At 31.9% G+C, this 18,687-nt stretch overlaps 3 protein-coding genes across 4 annotated transcripts; 1 reads left to right on the top strand and 2 right to left on the bottom strand.

The window, feature by feature from the left end:
• Positions 1 to 3,548: 3,548 nt before the first annotated feature.
• Positions 3,549 to 6,448, bottom strand: LOC105129038 (tubulin beta-1 chain-like). Its single transcript, XM_011030942.1, has 3 exons — positions 5,977 to 6,448; positions 5,563 to 5,832; positions 3,549 to 4,515 (listed from the first exon to the last, which is right to left on the bottom strand). Exons 1-3 carry the CDS (start codon positions 6,368 to 6,370, stop codon positions 3,836 to 3,838), a joined length of 1,344 nt encoding a protein of 447 aa, XP_011029244.1. The 5' UTR covers positions 6,371 to 6,448; the 3' UTR covers positions 3,549 to 3,835.
• Positions 6,449 to 9,420: 2,972 nt separating this feature from the next.
• LOC105129036 (actin-depolymerizing factor) lies at positions 9,421 to 11,664 on the top strand. 2 transcript variants are annotated; one of them, XM_011030941.1, is made up of 3 exons: positions 9,421 to 9,630; positions 10,768 to 11,033; positions 11,151 to 11,664. In XM_011030941.1, exons 1-3 carry the CDS (start codon positions 9,628 to 9,630, stop codon positions 11,299 to 11,301), a joined length of 420 nt encoding a protein of 139 aa, XP_011029243.1. In that variant the 5' UTR covers positions 9,421 to 9,627; the 3' UTR covers positions 11,302 to 11,664. The 2 variants fall into 2 exon arrangements, with proteins under 2 accessions (XP_011029243.1, XP_011029242.1); XM_011030940.1 differs by lacking the exon at positions 9,421 to 9,630 and having other exon boundaries at positions 10,759 to 11,033.
• A 1,618-nt stretch (positions 11,665 to 13,282) lies between these two features.
• LOC105129035 (protein LURP-one-related 4-like) lies at positions 13,283 to 14,341 on the bottom strand. The gene is made up of 3 exons (XM_011030939.1): positions 13,990 to 14,341; positions 13,639 to 13,872; positions 13,283 to 13,502 (listed from the first exon to the last, which is right to left on the bottom strand). Exons 1-3 carry the CDS (start codon positions 14,239 to 14,241, stop codon positions 13,365 to 13,367), a joined length of 624 nt encoding a protein of 207 aa, XP_011029241.1. The 5' UTR covers positions 14,242 to 14,341; the 3' UTR covers positions 13,283 to 13,364.
• Between the last annotated feature and the right edge of the window lie 4,346 nt (positions 14,342 to 18,687).

Raw genomic sequence — 18,687 nt, 5'->3', positions numbered from 1 at the left:
CCACAAGTTTTTCCACCTACATTGTTGTAGTTGTAGACCATTAAAAGCAATGTCCTTGTGCTTCACTGACCTCTAACGAGTTGATATTGTATAGTTAGTCGATTCATGCAAAGACCTTGTTTGTTTTTTTTTTTTTAAATGCTTTTAAAAAAAATTATTATTTATTTATTTTTTTCTTTGCTTCAAATTAATATTTTTTTATATTTTAAGGTTATTTTGAAGAGCTGATATCAAAAATAATTTTTTAAAATAAAAAAAATATTATTTTGATGTATTTCCGAGTGAAAAATATTTTAAAAACCAACCGCAATCACACTCCCAGACGGGCTCTAATAGTTTAAGAATTAATGCCCAAAATACTTTGAATCTTTACAAAACCATTACTACTCGCCAATGGTTTGTTCCACATTGTACCCTTCTCACATTATTCTAAATCTTGACAATCTTTTTCTTTTCTTGTTTCTCTTTCTTCTCCACAAACAATGATAAAAACAACACTTTTTTACCCTTGCTCTTAATAATTACCTCATTTCTCTTGGGCACCAATATTATAAGCTTTTGCTTTATACTAAGGGTATACGTATTACGATGTCCTTCATACATGACATTTTTGTCATATTGCCTTGATCTATCTAACAATAAATTACACACATCCAATTACATTATATCACACTAAGTACCATCAAAATATCTCTTGCCTATAGAAAACAAAACAAGATAGTGTTCATCCATGGTTACCTTGCTATCTCAACTTAGTCACTTCAATTTATTAGGCTTCAAGTGTTTTTCTATCTTGAGTTACAACTTCTTTAATACCTTGACTGAAATCATTTTCTCACAATTACCACTATCAATAATCAAGTTACATATCTTCTCATTAATTGTACAAGTTAAAGGAAATAGGCTACTGCATAATCAATCTTTTCTTGAATCACCCTTAATAGCAAACAAGTTCTTTTGGATTATTAACTTAGCATTGCTATCACCTTGCAAAACCTCTTACTAACATTTGAAGCATCATAAACAAAATCACTAGCCTTCTCATAAGATTCTATTACCAATAAATTTTTACTTAAACGACTCTCTAGGTTATAATGCTCAGTAACTCGATACCTTAACTCATTACATTTGAAACATTGAAATTTGAATTCATAACCTTGACTTATGGTTTCTTAGCTATTGCTTCAAGTTTATTGGATGATTTTTATTCATTGGGTTGCGCCTCTCTATTATTCTGATCAAAATAAAAGTCATCTCTATTAGTTACCCTGAAAATTTATTATTTTCCATGATAAAAAACCTCTAATAAGCTTTTGAAACTATATACAAAGATTGCAAACACAACATAACTTGGATGGATCGTCATAATCCATTTAGGTTCCTGGAAACCAATCATTTTTCTCTCCTACGAGGTACTACTTAAGGAACCATGGTCACTTTCTTCCTAACCATGTTCCTGTAGGTTTCTCTAATCTAACCAACAAGCTAATTTCATAATTTACCTCTACATGTTTTTGTTGTGAGCTCCTAGATGTTTGTCTCCTGTAAGGGAACCTCCACATCCTCTCCCTCACCATGTCGTACTTCATAACCTCTTCCTACTATGTTAGCATCATACAACAAGCAATAACTTGTTGGGCTTTGATACAAACTAACATAGATGAAAATAATACAAGACAGAAGAATAAGCAACCCAAAATCTTATTGAATAGTGTCGTACCCCAAACTCTAATTTTAAATTTTATTATCAAATATTTCACAACTATTCTAATAAAAAAACTCTCTATTACATCTCTTCTAGGCTACTTATATATTATTAAAAAGTCCTAAAAAACTCTCTTTAACAATAACTTTTGGGCATTATTGTAATATCTTCTCGATCTTCTATTGCTACAAGATTCTAACCCTAAAGAAAACAAGGTTTTAAGAAGTTTCTAACAAAATTTTAGATTGAATAGTTGGAGTAAGATTTATGCATGTTAACATAAAATTGCGTGTTAAGAAAAAAATCTCCTATATACAAAACATAATCTAAAATGAGTTTGGTTGCCTGATAAAATTGCTATGTACTTAGCTAAACTATATCCCAATCAATCATTACACAACAACAATCATTATTAAGTGTTGTTAGACTTTAGCATAGTATAAAAAAATAGCAAGATAACACATTACAAGAAATATTTAGGCAAATAGCATAGTTTAGAGAGTTGTAGTTGACATATATGACTCTTTTAAATGATAAATAGGCTGACGCAATTTATAATAAAGAGAGAAAATAGAGTAGATAAAAAAAACAAGGAAAGAAAAATACCTTAGAGACATCGAAACTCTAATGATGACACCACCAAAACCATTGAAAAGACATCAATAAAATGAATCCAACAACACAAAGAAAGGTCATTAACGATGAACGAAATGGTTCACATAAGTTGTTTAAAGGTGTCTGGGCTCACTTGTCTTTGGATAACTTATGTGGACCAATTTGATTATCATTGGTGATATTTCTTAGTGTTGTTGGATATTTTTAGATCATTTCAACAATATTGGTTTTGTCATTATTGGAGTTTCAATGTGCTTCAGGGTCTTTTTTTTCTCAATTTGTGGAGAGAGAGAGAGAGAAATATCATGTAGGCAGATTAAAGCTCTGATGACAACATTACTAGGATCGTTGAAAAGATTTTAACAAAACAAATCTAACGATATAAAAAAAATCATCAACAGTGACCATGTTAAGCTATACACTCAACCAAAGATAAGTGATCGTTAGGAGTGAACAAAAAAATCAAAAAACCAATTAAACTGAGAAAACAAAAAAAGTAATTAAAAAAACTAAACCGTGAAAAAAACCAATTATAATTTTGAAAAAACTAATTAGTTTGGTTTTGGTTTTTTAAGCCTGAAACCAAAAAAATCAAATCGAACCGGAAACAACCAAGCCAAACCAAAAAACCAAGTCAAAATGAAAAAACAAGCCAAACAGGTTTGAACTAGTTTTTGTTCTAAAAAACCAAACCAAATCTAAACCAGTTGGTTTGAACCAGTTTCAGTTCAGTTTTTTTTTAATTTTAGTTTGGTTATTTATTTTGATAAAAATCGAATCAAACCAAAAATAATCACCCCTAATAAACACTCACCCCTAATAAACTCTGACACCTTTAAATAGCTTGTGGTGTCCATTTCATTTATCGTTGATAATCTTTATTAATATTATTAGATTTATTTTATCAAGATTTTACAATCATTATCAACAATGTTATCATTGAAATTTTCTCTTAAATCTGTTTTTTTTTCTCTCGTTTTATTGTAAATTGTGTCATTGAATATAATACTTGTAACTTACGAATGACAAATGCTAACTATAACTGTCTAAACTATGTTATCTAAATATTTTGTGTTGTATTATTTTACCAAATTTTTACTTGCTGAACTAAAAACCAAAAAGAACTCTTGATTGCCAGATATAGGTTTGAGAGGAGTTTCAAAACCCTTGCTCATACATGGCAGATATAGGTTTAATCTAGAATGTCAACGTACGATTCTGGCGAAAATACCAAAAACAAGGAGCATTTTCACAACAGAAGTACTGCTTGAAGTTTAACTATTATTGAGACAACAGCAGTCAAGACCAACACTTTTTTGTGAACTGCAGAGCCAACAAAACCAATTTGAAAGATGCACACCCACCAAGAAACATGCAATGCAACATTGCTTGAAAAATAACTCCACGTATTGGAAAGACTCCAAAGCATGTAACTGAAAAAAAGTAGAACAAAAGTAAATCAGTCAATCCATACATCCTATATGCAAACGAAGGAAAGATTCAGATTTCATGTCTTTAGGCCTCATCCCCGTATGCTTCCTCCTCATCTTCAAACTCGCCTTCCTCATCAGCAGTTGCATCCTGGTATTGCTGGTACTCTGAGACCAAATCATTCATGTTGCTCTCAGCCTCTGTGAATTCCATCTCATCCATTCCCTCTCCAGTGTACCAATGCAAGAAGGCCTTCCTGCGGAACATAGCAGTGAACTGCTCACTAACTCTTCTGAACATTTCTTGGATTGATGTGGAGTTGCCAATGAATGTGGAAGCCATTGTCAAGCCTGTAGGAGGGATGTCACAGACCGTGGACTTGACATTGTTGGGGATCCATTCAACAAAGTAGGACGAGTTCTTGTTTTGGACATTGATCATCTGCTCGTCAACTTCCTTTGTGCTCATTTTGCCACGAAACATTGCAGATGCTGTGAGATATCTGCCATGGCGAGGATCAGCAGCACACATCATGTTCTTGGCATCCCACATTTGTTGGGTGAGTTCAGGTACAGTCAGGGCACGGTATTGCTGAGAGCCACGGGATGTGAGAGGCGCAAAGCCAACCATGAAAAAATGAAGCCGGGGGAATGGGATGAGGTTTACAGCAAGTTTGCGAAGGTCTGAGTTGAGCTGACCAGGGAAACGAAGGCAGCATGTAACACCACTCATGGTGGCAGAAATCAGGTGGTTCAGATCCCCAACTGAAACAAAATTTTCCAGTTAGTTACATAAAGAGTAAAGGCATCTATCACATTGATAATCGCATCACGGTGAAAAACTATATAATGTAACAGGGAAAGAAAATTCTCCAAAATCCCAAATTTATTTATTCTGCGGTTAAAAAAAAAAACATATTTCTTCTCAAAACGTAGGCCTATAAATATAAGTTACACAGCAACAAGAGATGGTTGTTAGTTGTAGCAAGCCGTGGACAACCATGTGATAAACAATGAGCGTATCAAAACAATTATTAGAGTTGTTAAAGCTATTATCCAAGCAATGAAGCAATACTAAAAATGGCAGGACCTATGAAACCTGGGGTTCCGTTTGGAAAAGCAATGGTTTCTAGCTGTCAAAACCTACATTTCATAGCGCTTTTGACTTGTCGAATTTAGATAGCTTTCAAAACAGCTCATAGAATTTTACCAAACAACTTGCAGCTAAGAAAGAAAGCCCAGAAGCCAGGGTTACCAAACGGGCACCTAATCTTAGATCTTAAACAGCCATACCAAATGAGGCCCTTGTGCACTCAAAACTGTATTTGTGAGTCCAAGTACAGCGTCGATGCACCACGTTAAAATAAGCATACCCTAAGTGCCTTGATAGTGCAGCCAACCGCGTGGTTGGCCGGGCTACCATTGGGACAGAAAAGAACGGGAAAATCATGTGGCTTAAAGAGCCCCAGGAAGATCACCGAGTAATTGAGGATATATTTATGCACCTACCATACCATGAGCACACAGTTGTTTATTCACGTTCGCATCCCTATAGGTACACTAGAGCATTGTTTCCAATTCTCGACACAGCAAATTCCCCGTTTAAAATAAAGGCCCAAACCAAACTCACCAAATACCATCTCACATCATGAATCATGATTGCGTTTTTCCTAGTTCAGTTTCTAGGAAAAAAATGAACGAAAAACAAAATAAAAGCAAAACTATATTAAATTAAACAAACAAACAAACCATTTAAATTGGATATTGAGAGGGAGGGAGCAATGAAAGGTTATCGCTGAAAGGGGTGCTTACAGCTGGGAGTTGTGAGCTTGAGAGTACGGAAGCAGATATCATAAAGGGCCTCATTATCAAGAACCATACACTCATCAGCATTCTCAACAAGCTGGTGAACAGAGAGAGTTGCATTGTATGGCTCGACCACAGTGTCCGAGACCTTTGGGGATGGGAACACTGAGAATGTGAGCATCATTCGATCTGGGTATTCCTCTCTTATTTTCGAGATCAATAGTGTTCCCATCCCGGACCCTGTACCACCTCCCAATGAGTGGCATACCTGAAACCCTGCAATTTTCACCATACTGATTTTTAACTGCTTATACATTATTAGCACATGTAACTCTTAACACATGATTTTTTTCTCCCTCGTTTTCTTGAGAAACAAACAACAAGAGTAAAGGCACAAACCAAAGACCAAAACAACCTTACCTTGCAAGCAGTCACAGTTCTCAGCTTCCTTTCTCACAACATCAAGAACAGAATCAATCAACTCGGCTCCCTCAGTATAATGCCCTTTAGCCCAGTTATTACCGGCACCAGATTGCCCAAACACAAAATTATCCGGTCTAAATATCTGCCCATATGGACCAGATCTAACACTATCCATAGTGCCCGGTTCAAGATCCATTAAAACAGCGCGAGGCACAAACCTTCCACAACTGGCTTCGTTATAGTAAACATTAACTCGCTCGAGTTGAAGAGCTGACTCACCTTGGCATCGACCCGTTGAGTCAATCCCGTGTTCTGCACATACCACTTCCCAAAACTTTGCTCCTATTTGGTTTCCACATTGACCTGCTTGGATGTGAAGGATTTCCCTCATTTTCTTGGGAAAGTGAGGGGAAGTTTAGTGGTTTTTTCTTTGTTTTCTAGGGAGTGGAAGTGTGTGTTTTGTGGGTTTCTTGCATGTTAATAAAAAGGAGGATTTGACGGTTTCTGTTAGTTGACGGCGGGGGAAGCGGTTGACGTTTGGTTTTGGTGGGAACTTGAGATTTTTGAAATTGGGTTTTGTTTCTCTGGTGGAGGAGCAGGACATTTTTGTTATTACAGTTGACACGTGGACTGCAAAAGTCTGTCATGTGGATATCATTAATTTAGGCTGGGCTTGAGAGGCTGTTCGGGAGTGGTTTGTGTTTTTAGATATTTTTTTAAAATATATTTATTTAAAAAAATTATAATTTTATTATTTTTTATGAGTTAATTTTAAAAATAAAAAAATATTTTAATCTATTTTTAAATAAAAAAATATTTTGAAAGAATAACCTACACGTACTCGTGATGAAGCGCAAACATGGGAGGAGGGGGTGAATCAACGCGAAGAGTAGTGGGTGGGTTCGTAGTTTGACATGTGGAATGAGGTGATTGGTTAAGGGGCTGAGTAATTTTTCGGATTTTGTTTTTATTTGTAAATTAAGAAGTCACAGTATTAATGATTCCATCAAGCGGCTAAGATCGACGGAAGAGGAAACTTGGGGGATACTTCATCATCAGTGATGATCTGACAAAAGGTAGACGTCGCAGGATTGGAAATTGTAACCTAAGCAAATAAAAAACAGTAAGAAACGAAGAAGAAATATGACAGCTATGAATGAGGAGGAGGAGATGCAAAGAGCTCATCATGTGAGAACAGACTTATCAATCAATTATCATCCATTGCAGCTAAGGAAGGAAAGAAAGAAAGAGGCTCGTAAACACAGCTGACCAGCCACCCTTTTTTCGTCATCATCCTCATCGAAGTTGAGAGGTCAAGTGATGCGGTGCCGGGCCTTGTCGATTGTCATGGAATATGGTGGGGAGGATCTCAAGTGGTGGAGATGATTGATTGATGGGTCATCGATGCCCTACGAGTGATTGATATGGGCTTAGGTATGGCTATTTTTGTTCTCTGACAATATTTCAAGTGGTAGGCTTCAACTACAAGGCAGGCTGAGCTATATTTATGCTCATGTCATGATGATTGAAAGTACTGGGGTCACATTTAGTTTTTTTCATTTAGAGTATGTTTTTCTCATTATTACAATTATTTTTTAAATAATTTTTTATATTAAAATATGTATTTATAATATTTTTTTAGTTTTTAAAAATTATTTTTAATATTAATACAAATGATTCAAAATATATTAAATATATTAAATTTTAATAAAAAATTTAAATTTTTTAAAAACACAATTTAAATTTATATTACGTTTCTAGTATCTTAGTTTGTTCAGATATGAAGATTGAAAAGTGTAAAACCTATTGAAAAATAAAAAATTAAAAAAATATTAATTTTTATAATTAAATTTTATATATAATTAGATTATACCTAACCATAATTTTAATTATAAAAATTAAAAATAAACACCTTTTTATTATTTACCAAGTTTCCTTGTAGGTAAGTTGAATGCAATTTGATGGTACCCTTATCTAAATTATTATTATTATTAATTGGTTTTTGAGTAGATATATAATTTGAAAATATAATATGATTTTTTAAAGTGTTTTTTTATTTAAAAATATATTAAAATATATTATTTTTTTAATTTATTTTTAATAGCATAATATAAAAAAAAATTAAAAATACTTTTAAACACAGAATCAAATAAACTTGTAAACCTCTGATGGATCTCCAGGACTCTTTCACATTTCCATCAAACGTCATGAGTGAATTCTCCTGCAAAATAAAAGGGGACATTAATGCTATTTTCTGATTTTGCTATGATATTGTCTTCGGACACTTACCCTGTTGGGCATTTGGCAGGCTTCAACTAGAGGCAAGCTAGATTTATATCGTTACTGAGCATTCTTTTTCTTTTTTCTTTTCTGTAATCTTCATGATTGAACATCCTTAGATCATGTGATGTGCTGCCTTTTTACTCAATTATTGTCCAGGTTTCCTCAATTGTTTGAAGTAAAACTATGAAACGAATAGATTGTTGGAATCATCCACTTAAGAGTCCATTTTAATGGTATCATTACCAAATTGACAAATAATCAACTGGTCCTAGCTCCTAAACCTTTCATGCATCTCCATCATATTTGATGGCAAATCTCAGGGAAAACAAACACAGGTTAACTTTTAACAAAGCAATAAATGGCGTTGCAAAATTAACGTAGCTACACTTACACAATATTATTCAATTTAATAGTATTTTGTTTGTTTTTATTCAGTTATTTTTTATTAATTTTTTTTAATATTATATTGTTTTGAAAAAAATACAAGCTAACATTTTTTTATTTTTTTGAGCTATTTTTTCTAATTGATTTTTTTATTTTATCATTTTATATTGAATTAATTGAAAATCATACTTTATAATATTTTTATTTACTTTGTATGAATTATCTCAATCTCATAATTCAAATTGTTAGTTTGACAAATTAACTTAAATTAATAATGTTTATTTTTTGAGGTCCTTTTTAATTAAATATGTTTTAATTGGGTTTTATAATTTTTTTAGTTTGTTTTTTATAAAATTGTCTCAATCCTATAACCTGAGTTATGAGTTTATTAGGTTGATTTAATTTTTTTTAAATTATTTTTTAATTAATTTTTTAATTTTATCATTGAATATTATATTATTTGAGAATTATGTTTCATATATTTTTTTTTAATTTTTTTAATATAAAATTATCTAAATCTTATAAATTTAATTTTTTTTTATCTCAACCTTTACCATTAAATATATTAGAAACAGAGTTTTCTACGATCAATTCAACTTACAGTGCAACACAGACCAAATAACCTTGTCTCTATCATATCTTGTTCAATGTTAACCTGTATTTTTTGGACTTCTCAACGTTGCATGATCCAAAAGAACATATTTATCCAAAAATAGATAGTTTTAGCTTACTAAGTTTAGAGGGAGACATTATAAACCAGGAGCCACAAAAAAATCCCAACACCAACAATAACACCCATCATTTTCTCTTCCAAACTCTCTCATTTTCCACAATTCCATTCCACCCTTGAAATTCCACCTCTCATGATCCCAACAAACAAGGATCTCCATTCTCTTTTTTAACTCTCATCGATCCTCTGTGCTCCCTCTCCCTTCATCCCTTCTCAACAATTCACAAGGCCCGACCTTCTTTGGTGGCAAAATGGTATGTTCTTGCTTCCTCTCTACCTCTCCGTTGCACGAAAATATTGCTATTGAAAACTATCATGCGTGATTACAATTTCAAATTCGAGTTCCTTCAAGGCGGAAGCCATCCTCTTTTGCCATTCTGTATACATGATTGTTTTTTTTCACCTAAATTCCATTTCTTTGTCAATTTCACAGTGACAGGAAAAGTTCTTATGGGCTTGACTTAAAATGTTAATCATTGTGAAATGAGCTCCCATTGTCTCACATTGTATTCAAGCATCTTTTAAAGCTATCCAATCAAAATATATTCTTTATCCAATTATTGATTTTGGACCTGAGAAAGTTCCCCTGTTTTTCCCCCATTCCATGAAATCACTCCTCCTGTGCAAATGGAATTTGATTCACATGTTATCCTTGTCACAACTTAATTAGAAATATTCCCTAATTCACATGTTAGATTTTAAATCTCTCACACTGTTTCATTTTCTTGTCGATCGCTGCTGCAAAGATGGATATATGTTTGTTTGAAAGTGTAATAAATATTGTTTTTAAAGTATTTTTTACTTGGAAATATATTAAATTAATAACTTTTTATTTTTTTAAATTAACATATCAAAACAATCAAAAAATACAAAATAAATATTAATTTCAAGTTTAAAAAAAATTAATTTTTTAAAAGCACATCCAACCACAATACTTAAATCATGGCAATCAATGACATATTTCAATCTCAACCAGTATTATGCATCACATGCAGCCAATTTTCCTTCCCCTTTCACTTGTAGCAAATCTTCAATTCCCTCTCGCTCCCCTCTCATGTGATGCATTGAATTGAGGGAAATCGGAGACAATTATAAATTGGCTTAATTTAATCCCTTTTTTTTTCAATTGACAAAAAACAAAAAATATAGCGAGAAAATTGACTTTTGAACAGATGCCACGGCAAAATAATGTTGATATCATCCGAGTCATAAACAGTCACAAAATAGTGTTGCATTAGTGAAACCCAAAATTCGCATCATCTGTACTGTGGTAAACACAATCTAAAATTAAAGATTACAAATATTTCCTTTCTGCTTAATGAGGATTAATTATCTACTGTAGTGAGCTAGAGTTTCATATTTTTTATTATTATTTTTAATATATGGCACAGGCGAATTCAGCATCTGGAATGGCTGTTGATGACGAGTGTAAGCTGAGGTTCATGGAACTTAAAGCAAAAAGGAGCCACCGATTTATCGTCTTCAAGATTGAAGAAAAGATCCAACAAGTGGTGGTGGAGACATTGGGAGAACCTCAACAAAGCTACGATGATTTCACTGCCAGTTTGCCAGCCAACGAGTGCCGATATGCTGTCTACGATTTCGATTTCACTACCGATGAGAACGTTCAAAAGAGCAAAATTTTCTTCGTTGCATGGTAACATCAAGGAAATATTGCAATTGAATTATCTTTTTTAGTGCAAGTTTTATTTTTATTTTTCTTAATCTGAGTTTATTTGTGTCGCTATCTAAAATTAATATCGCTTGGTTTCAGGTCTCCTGACACATCGAAGATAAGAAGTAAGATGTTGTATGCTAGTTCAAGGGATAGATTCAGGAGAGAGCTTGATGGGGTTCAAGTTGAGTTACAGGCGACAGATCCTAGCGAAATGAGCTTGGACATTGTCAAGGAACGAGCCTTCTAAACAAAGCTTTTAATGGAGGTTTCTTTTACTTGGCACTCTAAATTATTAGAGCCAAGATTATTTTGTACTCTTACCTTGCAGAACCTTATATTGGCCGGTCACCTGAGTTGTGGTAGAATTGGTCAGTTTAGGGGCTATTTCTATTATCAACTGACTTTTCCGGCAGGTTTTCTGATAGGATGCGATTGTCATCATAGTCATGCCAATCTGATTTTCAATCTTGATTTTTACTTGGGACGATTTTTATTTTATTTTGTCTTATTGGGTTTATTCGAGCATTTGAATGGGAATGAAAGTTTCAGCTCTCTCTCTCTATCTATATCGGAGAATGTTGAGTTGTTAATTTAATGGTGATTTTTTTTTTTTTCAAACTAGAGTTGGAATGACTTGTGCATCACTTGGGATGATGATACATGTTACATAAGAGACGAAAACAAAAATTTATTTTATTAAGGATGTAATTGGATCTTTAATATTAAAAATGAAAAATTTCAAGAGTGCTCAATGCTTGTTCCCTCTAAAAATAATCATTATGGATTGTAAAGTGATTTCACTTACTTTCTTCTTTGTTTTTAGAGATTTTTTTTTTTTTTGATTTTTTTTTTTAAACTAATACTTAGTTTAGACCTCCCGTCCCTGTAAAAAACAAGATATCACTTGACCAATTGTCTTCCAAGATATCTTTTAAAACTTTACACATCATCCACTTAAAATTTGATGAAAAACTGATGAGTCAATATTTTTTACTCGATATTTTTATGCATTAAAAGAGCCTATAACAACATGAATATGATAACTTTCTAGACCTAATATTAGGGGTGGAATCAGGGGGTGGTAAGCAGGGGCTCGCACCTCTGCAAAACAAATAAGCATTTTAATAATATATATTATTATTTTAATTTTGGCCTGCCCTTTAAAATGCACCTAACTCTGCCCTTGCCCATTACACTAGGATTCAGTTATTAGCTGAGCCCAATGCAACATGAATATGATAAGATATTAGAACCAATATATTTGAGTTCAAATATCCATTAAACTAAAGGTATTACAATTTTTTATAAACATTCATACCATTTTCATATGAGTTTAGTCATTTACCAGATCCAATTGGTTTTAAAAACTCAAGCCTATCAAGCTCTATTTTATATTAATGGCATGATTTACTCATGTAAAAGATAATCATCTCTCTGTACCTATAAATGTATAGAAAGATCTCTCAAATGGTTTACTACATTTTTCATCTCACTAATAATTTGTAATAGATATTTAACCCTTATTAATGATGTGTAAAAAATATTTATTCCTTATTAAAGTTAACAAGCAGAGATGACCTTTTAAGCCCTCTTGCTTTTATCAAAACAACAAGGTTTATGGAGTATAAATACCTCTTAAATCATCTACGTAAAATATTTATAATTATTATTTTTCTATAAAAGCTTGTATATTTTAAAGCATCAATCACCCCCAAAAAACAAGAACAAATGCTCTTGCTGTTGAAATTTAAAATTATTTCTTTTATCTATTGTTATTCTCATAAAAATCATTGATTTTATTATTAAAGGGTCTTAAAATCCTATCGCTAACGTTTTTATCATTAATTTGATACTTCTCAAGTTAAAGGAGAAAAAAACTAATTACATGAACATTTTGAATAACTATTTTCTAAATATCAAATAACATATTTTTTAGATTTTGAAACATCATCCGAAGTTAATTTGAATTAAGCATATTAATGAAATATTAACATTTCTTGTAGTTGTAAGAAACATATAAGGTGGAAGCATTAAGTGACCGATAGTTAGATAATTTATGGGTCTAATATACATTACATCACATGAGAACTTAGCATTAATGGAAATAGTGAGTGAAAAATGGAAGTGTAAATTGTGAAAGAAAAACTTGGGAACGGATCACGACTTTAAAATTTCTATACAACTCGGCACCGAAAAAAGAAAATGATATTAGCTGAAGTTCTCGCGTGTTGAATTGATCAAAAAAATATTTCCTCTACACTTAAGTCCATATAAATAAAAATTATCTGATGTGTACATTTTGAAGACTGTTCACAGCTTATGATGCATCAATCCGTACACAGTCACAAGTGCCATGATAAAGGAATGATCATCGGTATGAGGCTCCACCACCAAGGTTAGGACATCATCCCCTAGTAATACACCTTTGGATGATCGCTTTCTCTGGGCCTGTACAGACACCAACCACAAAAACTAAATGTTAATAACATTGCCTATGACATAAGATTTATAGAGACTGAACTATATAATATATAACCGAGTCCCAGATCGTAAATTTACAATTCAGGGAAAACCAGAAGCATACCTCTGCAACAATTTCCCCATTGCTGTTTGTAATCTTGAATGCTAATTTTCCAGATAAGGCTTCTAACTTGTAGTAGCAACTCTCTTGAGCGTCACCGGATCGAACAGTAATTTGACAGGATAGATCACCTTCGAATATTTCTGAACATCTTTTAACTTGGAAATAAGGCTCTTGAGTCTTTAATTTTAAGCCATCACTTTTGTAACCCCTCCATTGTCTGAAAAGGAATAGTTTCTGCAGTGATTGAAGAAAAAGCACATTAATCTTTGTGACAAAAGGGTGTTCTTTAAAATGATCAGGCTGATCATATATATATATATATATACATGCTTGGAAATCACATGAACATACCCTTCTAAGTATAGTGAAAAGAACATTTCCCCTGAGATCCATGAGATAAACTTCATTGCTCCCGGCCTTCTTGTCATAATTATCAACTCGGTAAACAATCTCACCGTTTTTATTAAAAACAGTGCATCCATTTGTTTGCATCAAAAGTGATTTCATCCATACAGTGAAAGTTTCTGGCTTTGAAGACATGTAGGAAGTAGAAGCAGAGCAAGAAGAAGAGTCAACTTGTGGGAAGGCATGAACCTTGGCCATTTGAATTAAGCGAGCGTGGTTAGCTGAAGGATGGAGATCAGTTAGCTCTGCAGGTGGTTCCTTGGACTTTAAGTGAGAACTTGATGATGTTTATGCGGTTTGTAATGTGTATATATAGGGAAGCCAATAGAGGAGAAGAATATAAGAAGATGTTTCTGGTTTTAATTTATTACAATGTCACACGTTTATGGTATGCATAGGCCTTTACTCTTTCTTCAGAGCATTTGAGTATTATACTACGAGGTTCTCATCTTGTACTACAGTTTCTTTCTTGTTTTCTTCACTTGGAAGACTTGGATAGAGGCAAACTTGCATGGCTTTGAAAAGGCTGTTGTTTTCTTTTAATTATCTAGATGGCTAGCTCTCCATGACATTATGCCATTCTTTGTTTTTGCTTAACCCATGTGTGTTCCAAGGTTTAATTAATTATATGAAATCCTATCGGTGATCTGCTCTTTCCTACATTACTACTATCTTTGCATAATTATTTTTACTATATTGTTTTTAATTGTTAGGTTTTGAGAGTTCTTGTACAAGTCTTACACACAGTTTGATGAACATAAGCACAATTTTTTATCCATTTGCTGGATCAGATTCAGAGTCTTGCCATCCAAGGATTAATTATAAAGTGGTACTGGCTTGCCAGCTATTTTTGTCTTCAGGCCACCATTAGATCTAGAAGATACTGTTTCAGAAATTTCATTATTTTTCTTGTTGTTTTTAAATTAATCAGAATTTCTTTTATTAGAGTTTTTGTTGTTGTTGTGTTTAAACAATTTTATAGGCTATTTTTTCAAGAGAATTTCTGAAATAAAGATCTTTTAGAATATATCAAAGTTATATATATATATAACCTTAAACGGAGGCAAACATAAAAGAGAAGCAGCTTGAGGTAATAATAGTGATTAAAATGATTGATGCATGATGCTCCTATTGTTGACATTTCAATCAATGATAAAAAGATTTGGAAAAAGATTCAATCCCAACTCACACATGCTTAGTGTTCTAACTTCAATTACCAATATTGCCAATGGTAAATCTAGAGGTACATGAACATGGAGTAGAGGTGAAATTCATGGGACAATTTAAAGTTAGTGAATATTTTTTATTCAAATTAGACCCTAAAGCTACTCTTTCAGAATTTTTATTATTTTCCTTCTTGTTTGGGATTATTTTTCATTAGAATTTTATTAATTAGGATGTTTTCTTGTATTTAAACATCCCTGTAGGCTGTTTTTTTTTTTTAAGATGATTTATAAATAAAAACCTTTCAAAATATATTAGAGGTTTCTCTGTAATTTTTTTAATAGTTAGGGTGGTAACCTTATGCTTGAGAATTTTAATTTCTTTTTCTGTAGTTTTTAAGAGTCTGAGGATCTTAACATTACACACTACTTCAATAAGTACATTTATTATCTATTTGTGCACTGACATTACGGAAGAAGCAAGACAAAATAGCCATACTCGGTGGCATGGCAATTTTTTTTAAATTGCATAGAGATTTTGGAGGATGATCTCCACCCTTCTTTCCAAGAGATTTAAAATTAAGTACAAAGAAATATGAAATTTAACTCAAATTATTGCAAGATTATGAAAAGATATTCCTACCCGTATATTCAGGAAAATATAAGAAAATAATTTAGAGATAATTTTATCTTTTTATATTAATTTTTTTATGAATATCAAAATCATGAGAGATGCTTTAAACTTTTCACTCTGATTAATTAATTTTTAAATTAAATAACAATTGGCGTGTGGGATGCGATTGTGACCTTATAGCGATGCTTGCATCGCAATATATTTCCATGGCTAAATATGTTGTTTTGTTATATCATTAGAAAGACTTTCTTGTTTTTTTTTTTTAAGTGTAACATGTGATGATAGTCGATAGATAAGTTTTTATTAATGATGGTTTCTCTCTCTCTCTCTCTCTCTCTCTCTCTCTGTGCAAAAATACACGCATGTCTTCTTTTCTATTCATTTCTCAATTTTAGTCTTTAGATCTTTTATTGTTAATTTTAGTCTTTGGTTCTTTTGGAAAAAAAAATTAATTTTTTTTTCAATTTCATTCTTGAATTACAATTTGTCATGGATTATTGTTTATTTGTTTAATTTTTTAATTTTTTTCTTGAGTCTTATTTAAAAATTTTATTGTTTTCAATTCTATCTTTCAATCAAAGTTTATGTTATTTTACTTTTTCATTTTAATTCTTATTCTTTTGATTTCTTTCTTTTGTTAAAGTTTCTTTTCTTTTCAATTTAACACTATAATGCTAATTTTTTTATGCCTTCTAATTTATATTTTATTTTGATTCTCATACTTTTGATGCTCTCATTCTTTTAATTTTAATTTTTTGTGTTATAGATTTTTTTTCAGTTTCATTCTTTGATATTTGATTTGTTAAGAATTGAGTTTCGTGGTTTTTTCATTAGTTGTTCTTTCGATATAATAGCATAGATCATGAATTTTAAGAATTTATACGGTTAAAAATTCCTTTTCTTGTCATTTGATTTTTTAGTGTTATCATTTTACATTATTTATTTTTCAAAAAAGATTGGTTTTGTGGTCATTTTTATGTGTTTTTCCTATCAATTTATCTAGATATTTTTTAATAGTATTATTTTGAAAAAAATGTTTTGTTTTGTATTTAATTTTTGAATGTTTTTTTCTTTATTTTATGCTGATGAGATTTATTTTATAAAAAATAAAGAATAAAAATTGAATGCACAGCTAATTGATACACACACACACTCATCTCTCACTTTTTCTGGTTTCATTTATACTCTGAATTTTATATATATATATATATATATATATATATATATAAACATATTACAATAACCTGTTTTTCAAAAAGACCTGTCTAGCCAGGTTTTCTTTTTTGAAATAAGTTGCAGCATGTGACAGAGTACGAATTAAATATCTAGTTTAAGAGATTAGGCGACATGGTTTAATGTTCATGTGGCTTCTTCAGGAAGCAAAAAACTCGATTGGTTTTGTGGTTGATGTAACAGGAAGAAACCACCTTGGATTGTGTCTGCGCAAGAGCCAGATCGCCGATGGCTTTTTCATGGAATCCGATGCATAACATTTAAAATTGTTCTGATGACACAGCGTTGGTGTTTATAAAAATGTAAGAAAGGTAAAGAACAAACATGGTTGCTTCTGCTTGGTTTTGATTTTGTCGTTGAACAGCTGATTTCAGATCGGAGACCAAGAAATATTCTAAGTGCCTTAAGTTACACGTGTATGTATTGCAGCATTATAAAATAATGGAAACCAGCAGTTAAAATGATGTGAGACAGCATATATTGGTTTAATTTTTATTTTATTTTAATTGGCTACGCTTTTATCCAATTCTGTGCAATATAAAAACCTTTCTCTAGCTGAACCAAAAAAAAAAGAGGAGAAAGTCTTGGGTTTTTTTTTCTTTTTCAATTTGAATTATTGACAGGTGGCTTTGCTTGTACACAGGGAGGGGCCTTTCTCCTTTTATTGAAAATTTTATTTATTTATTTATTTAAAAAAAAAGAGAGAAGACAGCTCTAATAATATTATATACCTTAAATTTGAGGTTAGGACATATTTTTTGAGAATCTGGCTGATGATACCATAAATATCCTTGGGGAGAGAAACGCAAATTATTATAACAAGATAAAAGAAGGGATGTTTTATTTTCATATATTTTTTTATGTGCTGTTTAATATCATGAAGCATGATTTTTTAAAAAATATTTTTTTATTAAAATTTTTATTTTTAACGTTAGTATATTAAGATAATATAAAAGATCCTTAAAAAATTAATTTAATAGCTTTTTAAAAATATAATTTGAGAAATACTTTTAAAAAAACAGGTCGTACTGACACGTTAAAGGCACGTACAATCTGGACGGTGACAGTGGGGGAGAACAGGGTCCATTTATAGCCTGTAGAATAATTGTTTTTCATTATAGTAATGATTTTTATTGATATGCCCTTTCAATTACGGGGGGGATATTGAAGCATCCACAACTAACGGATATGCATTAGCTAACAATCCTGGAACAACAAAAAACTCAAGATCATACTGTTAGCTGTCAAATTGTCCCAACGATGAATTTGTCACCACATATCATGGGATTTGACCTGTGAGTTTGCATTCAAGAATGTACAGCAGACAAAGACATCCATGGTATTGTATACATTGGTGACGTTACATACATATGATTTCAATAAAATATCATACAAGCTGCTTCATTCTTCATTCTTCTCTGCTTCGTCATTTTATACAGCGGCATAAAATCCTTCTAGTTTTCAACTCTCGGTAGCAAGAAGCGTCACATTTAGGATCTCAATTCTTCTTTTGTAGACGGTGATATATATATATATATATATATATATAGCTGGATAGTACTACAGCTGTGATTGTAAATATCAAACCTTACGAAAAGATTTGGAAGTCGAAGG

This window comes from Populus euphratica, unplaced genomic scaffold, assembly GCF_000495115.2.
Source record: "Populus euphratica unplaced genomic scaffold, PopEup_1.0 scaffold48.1, whole genome shotgun sequence".
Taxonomy (NCBI): domain Eukaryota; kingdom Viridiplantae; phylum Streptophyta; class Magnoliopsida; order Malpighiales; family Salicaceae; genus Populus; species Populus euphratica.
Note: the sequence above shows the minus strand (reverse complement) of the source record. Positions and strands in the feature narration are given on the sequence as shown.

Excerpts from the sequence above, each read along its gene's own strand:
- LOC105129038 (XM_011030942.1), bottom strand. The coding sequence starts at position 6,370 with ATGAGGGAAATCCTTCACATCCAAGCAGGTCAATGTGGAAACCAAATA. Across the intron at positions 5,833-5,976 it reads GAACTGTGACTGCTTGCAAG|GGTTTCAGGTATGCCACTCA; the intron begins GTAAGGTTGTTT and ends TGAAAATTGCAG. Across the intron at positions 4,516-5,562 it reads CAAGCTCACAACTCCCAGCT|TTGGGGATCTGAACCACCTG; the intron begins GTAAGCACCCCT and ends ATTTTGTTTCAG.
- LOC105129036 (XM_011030940.1), top strand. The coding sequence starts at position 10,759 with ATGGCACAGGCGAATTCAGCATCTGGAATGGCTGTTGATGACGAGTGT. Across the intron at positions 11,034-11,150 it reads AAAATTTTCTTCGTTGCATG|GTCTCCTGACACATCGAAGA; the intron begins GTAACATCAAGG and ends GCTTGGTTTCAG.
- LOC105129035 (XM_011030939.1), bottom strand. The coding sequence starts at position 14,241 with ATGGCCAAGGTTCATGCCTTCCCACAAGTTGACTCTTCTTCTTGCTCT. Across the intron at positions 13,873-13,989 it reads TTTTCACTATACTTAGAAGG|AAACTATTCCTTTTCAGACA; the intron begins GTATGTTCATGT and ends CAATCACTGCAG. Across the intron at positions 13,503-13,638 it reads ATGGGGAAATTGTTGCAGAG|GCCCAGAGAAAGCGATCATC; the intron begins GTATGCTTCTGG and ends GTGTCTGTACAG.